The sequence below is a fragment of the Erpetoichthys calabaricus genome, chromosome 12, assembly GCF_900747795.2.
Source record: "Erpetoichthys calabaricus chromosome 12, fErpCal1.3, whole genome shotgun sequence".
Lineage (NCBI taxonomy): Eukaryota > Metazoa > Chordata > Cladistia > Polypteriformes > Polypteridae > Erpetoichthys > Erpetoichthys calabaricus.
Genome location: NC_041405.2, coordinates 123,460,007 through 123,470,316, shown reverse-complemented (window position 1 = coordinate 123,470,316; position 10,310 = coordinate 123,460,007). Strand labels below are relative to the sequence as shown.

General features: G+C 38.1%; 1 protein-coding gene across 1 annotated transcript in view; it reads right to left on the bottom strand.

The window, feature by feature from the left end:
- Positions 1-3,117: 3,117 nt before the first annotated feature.
- wdr44 (WD repeat domain 44) overlaps positions 3,118-10,310 on the bottom strand; it is a 108,256-nt gene continuing 101,063 nt past the window's right edge. Inside the window, exons 19-20 of the mRNA XM_028816090.2 lie at positions 5,460-5,594; positions 3,118-4,114 (exon numbers count right to left, since the gene is read on the bottom strand). Of these exons, the coding sequence (XP_028671923.2) occupies positions 4,026-4,114; positions 5,460-5,594 (224 nt within the window). The 3' untranslated portion in view covers positions 3,118-4,025. The remainder of the gene's footprint in view (positions 4,115-5,459; positions 5,595-10,310) is intronic.

Here is a 10,310-nt window from a genome sequence, read left to right as displayed (position 1 = left end):
TGATCACGTAGTGCTGCTACAAGTACTTGGGGGTCCACATCGCTGACAGGCTCAATTGATCTCTTTAACACTGAGGAGCTAGATAAGAAAGTGTAGAGCAGGCTCTTTTTCCTTAGGAGTCTGCGTTCCTTTAATGTGGATAGTGATATCCTTCACATCTTCTACAAATCTGTGATAGCCAGTGCAGTTTTCTATGCTGTGTTGTGCTGGGCTGATAACATCACTTCAAGAGAGGCCTCGTGAAACAACAGGCTAATTAAAAGGGCAAACTCGGTGATCAGACTAACTTTGGACTCCCTGGAGGTTGTAGTGAAGGAGAGAATTAAAACAAAACAGTGCAATTATTGACATTGCTGCACATCCTCTCTGACACACTAAGGACTTTCACACAATGAATAATATAGCAATACGCCTATATAATGCCTCATTGCGACTGCTCTTTTACCTTTAGTCAAGTCAGAAGATTTTTCTTAATTTTTGTAATTTTTGAGCATGGTTGTTGTTTGTTATATTTCTGTATTTCTTAAGCTTCTGTAAAAACCAAATTCCCCCATTGGTACATATAAAGAGAGGACAGAGCAGACTATACTTCCTTAGAAGGCTGGCGTCCTTCAACATTTGCAATAAGGTGCTGCAGATGTTCTATCAGACGGTTGTGGCAGGCGCCCTCTTCTACGTGGTGGTGTGCTGGGGAGGCAGCATAAAGAAGAGAGACGCCTCACGCCTGGACAAACTGGTGAGGAAGGCAGTCTCTATTGTAGGCACGGAGTTGGACAGTTTGACATCTGTGGCAGAGCGACGGGCGCTGAGCAGGCTCCTGTCAATCATGGAGAATCCACTGCATCCACTGAACAGTATCATCTCCAGACAGACTGAGGAGATCGTTCCTCCCCCACACTATGCGACTCTTCAATTCCACCCAGGGGGGGTAAACGTTAACATTATACAAAGTTATTGTGTGTTTTACCTGCATTTTTATTACTCTTTAATATTGTTTTTTATCAATATGCTGCTGCTGGAGTATGTGAATTTCCCCTTGGGATTAATAAAGTATCTATCTATCTATAGTACTAACTTACTCTTACTTTCTCTTAATATCTGTCCAGAAATGTCCTGATGAAACCATTCACCCATGCTAGTCACTGATCACTCTGGGATTTCCAGGAAGAAAGACCAGATAAGAATCCAACAATAATTTTGAGAGATGCAAACACATAGCTGTCTGATCACAATCTGGTATGGTGCTGTGCCTCAGGCAAGGAGCAAGTTTCTTTCTCAGTGTACAACAGACGTCTTTTATGCCCTTCTGAAAATGTCTATGTTCACATCGTTCACAAACAGTAATAAAACACTTTAACCCTGAAACTTTAAAAAACTCACACACTTAAGGGTTTGTATACTAAATATACACCCTAAAAAAAAGACACAAGCCCGGTGTCACATCACATGACTTGTAGTTGTGTGGTATATCAGATTTGCCGACTGTTTACATGAGTGAAAATCGCTGCCCATGTCACATTCAGCTATTATGTGCCAACTGTCCAGCCCAGTCATGACTGCCCGTTTTCTGACAGCCAATAGCATGCTGCCTGAACAGGCCATAATAGCTGCAGTGACTTTAGTGACAATATCGGCAGTTTATTTTTCCTTTTTTCATTCTGTCATGGTTTGTAAAACGTGAAACATCAGACGGACAAGATTATCTTAGGTTTGTGTGGTCGAAAACCCCTGTGCTGCCTGACAGAGCCACCGCTGTACGAATGGTTTAATAGCTGCAGCAAGTTCAGCCAGAGTCACAGCCCATTTTTTCATTCTTTTACCATATAAAACAGGACATTAGAAAGATGAGCCTCTCTTTCTGTTTGTGAGGTTCAAAAATACCCATGATTCCTTATTGCTTCATCTTCTAAGTATTACACTATAGGATGAGCATTCATTGGTTGTCCTCTCTCATGCATGCAGAGCTACCTCTACAACCGTTTATTGAAAAATACCAAGACTTGCCTACAATTGTGTTACTGTTACAGTTTGCTGACTAAGGTGTTGATAATATTAAGTCTTAATGCATTTTGAGCCACAGACAATGTATGATGTCATGTTTAATTATTATACTAGTATAATCGAAGTGCTCTTTTGTAAGTGAGTGAACTTTCTCTAATTCATATTTTAAAAACACACTCAAAATGAAGGGCCTCCTGTTATGATACGTGAGTTCCCCATAGTATGAAAATCCCAAAAGTGCTCACTAGAGGGGAAAATCTCATCAAGAAACCAAGGATAGTATCATAGAGGGCAATGTGGAATCTTTATAATTCAAAACCTCTATAGAATAAAACAAGCTCCAAGGAGTATGAAGGCAAAGAAGAAAATAACTTTAAAAAAGGCAATACCAAAAGCAAACAAAGTCCAAATCACAAATCCAAAGAGTGGTCGAAATACGGAGGTCAAAAAATACAGAAATTCACAAAGCACAAGAAATGATCACCAGTCCAAGAACTTTCAAATGATCTGCAGGGAACTGTGGGTTGCCCCCACCTTTATAGGGCTGAGGACGGCCCCTTGTGATGATAGGCAGATGGTCCCGCCTCTAAGGGAACCACCCACACACAGAACACAAGCATAAAGGATAAAGCAAGCAAAAGTAACATTAATATGTAAATCACAGACTCGACAATGAAAATAAAAGACAAGAACGTGAACCCCAATCAGTGCAGGAACCCCAGCCGACATACAACATTCCTGAAATGGGTCTACGAAAGCAGAGCCTCATTTTATTAAGAAATGCCTTCACCAGTCAAGCAGTGCATCTGCAAGAAAACACCACATATTATTAGGTCTGGGGGCCACTTGTAATTCTGTTTATTTTTTAGGATTCATTCTTTATGATTGGGGTTGATTTTTGTAACCTGTTTCACCTTTGCTTTTTAAAAAATATCCTGATAACAGTTTTGCAGAATACATCACACATTCTGTTCAAAATGGCTGAACTTTATCTTCTCTTCCAAAAATAACAGGAGGCCAAGTAACAGAGCGGCTGTTGATGAACTAAGACAGATGATGCATTACACGGAGATATTCTGTTTGACAAAACTGTAGTATAAAAATGACTACACACACTTTGTTCTTGTGAAGACCAATTTTATTTACTTTTTACAATTTCTAAACTTTAACTTCTTAACCATCAATAACACATTTTAGGTACACCCACCTAAAAAAGTTATATCATTAGTATTTAATAGTTAGATATTTACAAAAGCTTTCATTGGCAAAGCTCGACTGGAAATAAATGATCAATTTCTTGTTCACAAAGAAAAATTAAAAATGAATTTTACACTTTTTTAAATAAACACTTTAAACCTAACAAAATTCTACAACTTATTTATTTTCTGGTAATTTAACTGCTGTAACAGAAAAATAAGGAGCCCAATACTGCTTGCTTAAACAAACAAACAAAAAGTAAAAGGTCAGTGGATTTTAATACTTGTCGCAAGAATTGTCTCCAATCTTTTATAATATTTCCCATTTAACCAGGTGGACATGTAATTATTGTCAATCCATTCTTGAAATGATTCTTCAAATCTCCAATCTGAAGAATGTGCTCTGTAGGTTTGATTATATATCTTAATTTCTCATTTCTGTCTGGAGCGCATCCCTGGCTATTATACTCGTCCTTAAGCGGAAAAGGCACAATGCTGTGCAGGAATTTAAAGTTTCTGTCATGCTTCAATCCTGACCCAATAAAAAGAAATGAAATATTTATGTATCTATGGACCTAGCTAGGCACAGCAGCTACTCCCTTAAGTAAGTACCCTGCAATATTCCTTTTGTGTATACTAAAACAAGCACAACTGTGTGACTGACTATCATGACCCTCAACCACTTTATTTGTATTTTAACAAATGCCTTTTCAATGTATTAGTAATCCGATACATCTACTGAAAACATGGCGTTGCTGCTCCACATACATAAACGTACAACAGGTTCTTTTCTCCAAAGAGAAATGCTGAAGTAGGCACTTGTCCACCTCAGTTCTTTTTTCTGTTGATGAAAACTTTTATTGCCCCAGTGAAATCAGCAGACAGAAGTACTTCAGTGTGATCTGTTTTTAGGGCCCCTGAAAGATAAAAATGCAATAAATTACATTTTTCCTTATAAATATCAACCATATAACATACAAATATTCTTCATATGAATATTTATTATAATTTGCCTTAGAATCTACAAACACAGCATACCACAAAAATATGTTAACAGAGTAAAACTTAAAATATATTGTTGTCTGCATGGTGCCTAAAAGACAAAACCCCACTTTAAACAAATTTATCACTAATTCACAGCTAAGCAAGATTAACAGGAACAAATAAAGCTGAACAGATTATGCAGTTAATTCACACAAAACAGGGCAAAGTCGAACATTTAAATCATACAAACCCCAACAGCTGAAAACTCAATGGTAAAAGGCCACTTTACGACAATGACAATAATAAAGGACTTCACGGTTTTATGACATGGATCTCAGATGTGGGAGAGGTTTTAGAATCACTCTGTCATGAATCCAGAACTTGAATTTACAATTATACATATTATATACATAATCTTTAGGTTATGGAGTTTACTACTTTAGTTTCATATTACTAATACTTTATGTATTATGTATGTAATATTCAACTGTTTATCATTTTCCATTCTGCCACAACACCATCTTTGTTTTGAGATGCGATTCGCTGTTTTGAAGTTCAGTTGTCATTTGGATCACAGCCTCCACATACCAATTGCATCAGATGGCAAGAAAGAAGTTTCTATTAACAATTTCACATATGATATGACAAAGGATAATGGCAGGAAGAACTTGACTTTGCTACAATTCAGGGGCGCACTGAGCTCTTGAGAATCCTGCTGTAAAGATAAAGTTACTCAGTTCAGTTGTGAGCTGAGATGAAGAGTTATGGCAGCAATGGGACATCAACCCATCCAGGGCTTTGCTGGTTTCTGCTTGGTAAGCAGCTGCATGAAATATTCAGAAACACAATGTGCTCATATTTTTACAGATCTTTAGTAGGAAATGATACATATTTTATAAGATGTATTAGTGTGTGTAACTGTACAGGGAAAGCTGCCAGGGTTTAATTTTAGAAAGCTTAATGTAAATGATAAAGTGGTTTTTAATTTTTTACACTCTAGAAATATAAATGCTCCCTAAAATGAAACTGTATAGCACTGCAGTTTAAGCTAACACTAACATTATAACTTCAGTTTCTACCAACAGTCATTTTAACAATGCCCAATAGGTTTAAACAATGCTTATATAAATGTTTTTGCAATACATTTTTTCTGGACGTAATTCAGGTCCTAAATCTAACTTGTTCTATTTATAGGACAATAAAAATTGTAATGGAATAAAAAAGATTTCCTTGATCATATAAGGTCAGACAAGACTTCCTTCTTCATTATTAACTTACCTGAAGGGATATTGTCTAGCCCTGAAGCTTCACTTTTCTTTACTTCTAGTTCTGATTTTTCTACAGTTGATTCAGGAAAGACAATTAAACTTGGGTTTGGTGCAAAGATAGCTGATGTGACGACTGCATTGTGAGCTAAAGATTGAAAAAGAAATAGAAACATTTGAAGAATATGTAAATTAGAACAACCATCTATGATAAAGTATCTTTCATTATGCAAATACATGTCAGCATTCTCAGGCCACCAGCCAGAATCTATATTAGCAGTCCCTTTATCAAAACATAAAACAAAATTAAAAGAAAAAAAATTAACATATCTTATTATTCTTTCAGTGGAATACTAATAATAGATTAACAAGACAGCTTAGCGCATAGACCTATCTAAAACTTTGGTTAATAGCAGAGTTTAGGTTCATTTCACTGAAGATAAGACATTAGGTCAGAATCAGAGAAGCAGGAAAACATAAACTTTACTTGACATTACTTGCAAAAATACACCTTCATGAAGAACAATGGCCCTCTGAAATAAGTCAAGTAAGAATTTATCTGATCCAAGACAAATGGCCACCTTTCCCCTCCTAATCATTCTACAGTGCAATTTGATGAACTACTGCTGTTGCTGTCATTATTACTGATGCCAGCAGTAGCAATGGCATGAAGTTTAAGTATGTTAGTTTATTCAGGTATTGACCCAGAACCATATGCCCAGAAAATAACCTCTTTATCATGCATGTATCACTGTAATGCACTTGTGATGCAAAATGGTAACACAGAAGTTAAACTCAATTGCAGCACAGATGTCATTGCTTACCCACAATGACTCAAAACAGTTTACACTTGTTTCTAATGATGTGACAACACAAACTGAATAGAATATAAGCCAGTGCAGAAGTGGCACAGGTTAGTTGAATGTCGATATCAATGAAGGAAGGAAAAAATCAGGGAGGCAGAGGAGGAAGAGTCCATGTAAAATGTGGTGGATGAGGAGAAGGATAAGAAAGAGCAAGGCCAAGAACAGGAATTTCAGTTAAATTCAAGCCAACTGTGCTAAACCACGCTTGTTCATGAAATGACAATTAGAGAAGCAGGATTAAGTATGCAACCGAATCTAAACAGATTCTCTGTGGCCACCATAATCAGGAGATTCAGAGACGAGAATGTGTAATTGTTTGTGGTCACTGACAGTTCAAAGTATGCAGATGTATGCATCACCATGTCAATAAAAAGGGGATGGGTGAAAAAATTCAAGTCCAGCACTGTTTTTACAGTATGTACACTTTTGTAACTACAAGTTCCCTTTTTGTAGGATTGCCAGACTGCCAAATGAGGTTGGAATGAATCCTATGTTCTCCCAACAGCAAAGGGCTCTCATTGTTGACAAGGCCATTCAAAATAGTGCTGTTAGACTGCATGACATACAGCACTGAGTTATTGAGGATGATGCAATTTTGAAGGAATCAGCAGTGTCAGCCTTTCTACCATTCACTGTGTCCTATAACTCTACAGGTAATGCATGACGCAAGTGTACAAAATACCCAGTAAGCACAACTCAAAAAGGGTGAAAGATGAACAATTTCATAGACAATCTAAAATACAAGTATTTTATGCGCAAGTAACTATGTTTAAACACACACTTTCAGTGCTGATGCTTACACCATAATAATATACTAGATACCACTGCCACGCTGCATTATATTGTACTTTATATAAATCAGAATTGCACACACTCAATAGCAGACGTAAGTCTTCCTATAGCAATTACTCAACAACTTCTTTTCTATTTTCATGCTTAGAAAGTGTTTGAATTGGACTCTGTGGAAAGGCGCCATGAATACATTTTTGTGACAGAGGCTGGGTTCACTGTGATGAAGAGTGGAAGGACAGACAGGAACATGTGCAACTGTCAAAGTCACTGGATGGTGTGGTGGCAACATGACACTCGGTGCAGCCGTAAGTAACTGTGGGGTTCTCCACCGTCATGCTACCATGGGACCATACAAAACCGAACAGCATTCAACATTTCTGGGTGGTCTTTGGAATGTCTTGTTTGGGTGTGAGCATCATAAGGATCATCAACAGGCAGAGAATCCACTCTGTGTTATAGTTTGGGACATCAGTTTTTGCCATGGTGTGGAGATAGTGGTTCAGCATCAACCAGCAATTCATAAATGTTTGTCTTTCAACATATTCCACTCTCCTAAGCACAATAGAACAGCGCTGTCTGAAAGTGGAAAGTCTATGACCAAAAACTCTATACCAGAGTAAGTGGCATGTTTTGACCTAGGTAAAGAGTCTTGTTATAGCTGGATCTGGCACACCAGATGGTTTTTCACCTATTGCCTGGCTAGGGAGAACATTACCTGTCATGTGGAAGAGACATGATGTTGAAGCAAAATTAATTTACATGTTGACTTTGATTTTGCAGTTACACAACATTTTACAGTGTACTGTAATGCATTTTTCATATACATGTTTGTCTTTTTCCTTTTGTAGTACTGTATTTTTTTCTGTATGCAAATGCTGAGCAGACATTAATTAATTTGTTGCTTGCAGGACGTACAGTGTGTATCTAAAATGTGTTACTGTTTATATATATATATATATATATATATATATATATATATATATATATATATATATACATACTAGGGGGCTTCGCTCGCCAACCCCTGTGTTTGGTTTACCGGATATACAATACAATTTATTTTTTGTATAGCCCAAAATCACACAAGAAGTGCCACAATGGGCTTTAACCGACCCTGCCTCTTGACAGCCCCAAAGCCTTGACCCTCTAAGAAGACCAGAAAAAACTCCCAAAAAAAAAAACCCTTGTAGGGAAAAAATGGAAGAAACCTAGGGAAAGGCAGTTCAAAGAGAGACCCCTTTCCATGTAGGTTGGGCGTGCAGTGGGTGTCCAAAAGAAGGGGGTCAATACAATACAATACAATACATAGAACAGAATAAATCCTCAATACAGTATAAAAATAAAAATTCTAGAAGTACAGAGTAGAATTTCACATTAGATGGTATCACATAATATGATCTGGATTTGTTTTAAGTCCTGGAGACCTCATTCATCAACCTGCCTCCCCCATTTTGCCATTCTGCATCTGAAATAGCGCTAATCCGATGAAAGGACCCCTCATTCCCACGTTCCCATTCATCAGGGATGACTTTAACTTAGGCAGGCAATCTACAATTTAAAGAGATTGTTATTTTCTTGTGAATTGTTACATATGCATTATTTTCACTTTTACTTTAAAAACTTTTATAAAAACAATACTTGTTTCTTTATTTCCTGCCTCGCGCGTTGTTACACCTCTTTCTTCCCAGACGTATAATACTGCTCGTGTTGTGAAGGGTGTTGCGGCTGAACGTACGCTAAGGATATGCCTTTGGATCATTTGCTGTCTTTTTGCTGCTTACTAGCTGCCTCTTCTGCCTGTCACATGTCGTTGTTTTAAGAGCTGGTAGCACATGATGCTTGCCTGCCAAAAGCAATCCAACAACTGCTAGCTTAGAGGTCTGTTGACTTGTTTTAAATGATGGCTCACTGCCTGGTCTCACGTGACGTTGTAAAAGCAATACCTGTCTTTTATTAATTGGCCCCAGGCGTGGATGAATTCTTTCTTGCAGGATGTATTACGCTGCTCGCGTTCGGTTGGGATAGCTGCTGTCGCGCTGCCCTTCGATATTTTTAAAGCCTGTACAGCTGCTGTCCTTTTTGCTACGGCCCTGGAACAATCTCTTGGCACCATGTCTCATGTGTACGGTCCCCGCGAGACGCACCGTAGCAAGTCTCCTTGGTCTCGCGGGTCTTTAAAATGTGTTTCGTGATTATCACGTATCGTAGCCTTGCATTTGCTTTCCATTCCAGGATTTTCTTTTATATATAGACTAGACATTAAGCCCGTTACAATAACGGGCGCTAGAATAGTAGTGCATAAACATTAGTAGGAACAGTCTATATTAAATGTCAAAGGACCGTCTATTTTCTGTTACAGTAATACTGGCTTGTATGTGGCTGTAATATGCGTCACTTTATTGTGTGCCTTTAGTTTTGTCTCACAGTAATACGTCTCTCCAGCAAGTATTTTAATCTGTGCTGGCGTGCAGCTGATTATTGTATGTATGGCTTCTCCCCAGCAACGCATTTTATGTGCGCAAAAATAAATCTACTTTTAAATGTCATCCTATTGTAATATCATGAAAATTCGTATATTTAGGAAAACACTTTACCGGGCCAAGTTTGTTAATTGCAAATCTGACATCCTCAGAGTGAACACTTGCACAACAACAAACACTAATCCCACCTCTTTGGGGAAGCTGGTCTCCGCATCTCAGTACCCAATTGGATTTTTCGTGCGTTATGTTTTAGGTCTTACCTCATTTACCGAAATCCGATTGGCTCGGCCGCACGATATTTTATAGGTCCCGCCCTCTCTGTCTCTGCATGAAAAAGCCTCTATGTCCAGTCACTATTCAAGGAGTGGATGTAGAGGTGGTCTTCTCTTACAAGTACTTGGGGTCCACATTAATGACAGCTCGGACTGGTCTTGGAACACAGGGGAACTATATGAGAAATGGCAGAGCAGGCTCTTTATCCTTAGGAGACTGTGTTCCTTTAATGAGGAAAGGGACATCCTTCACATCTTCTACAAATGTGTGATGGCCAGTACAATTTTATAAGCTGTGGTGTGCTGGACTGGCAACATTACAACAGAAGCCCACCAGATTAACAACCTAATTAAAAGGGCAAGCTCAGTTATAAGATGCACTGGAGGTAGTAGTGAAGGATAAAATTAAAACAAAACTGAGTGCTATTATGAACAATACTGCACATCCTCTCTC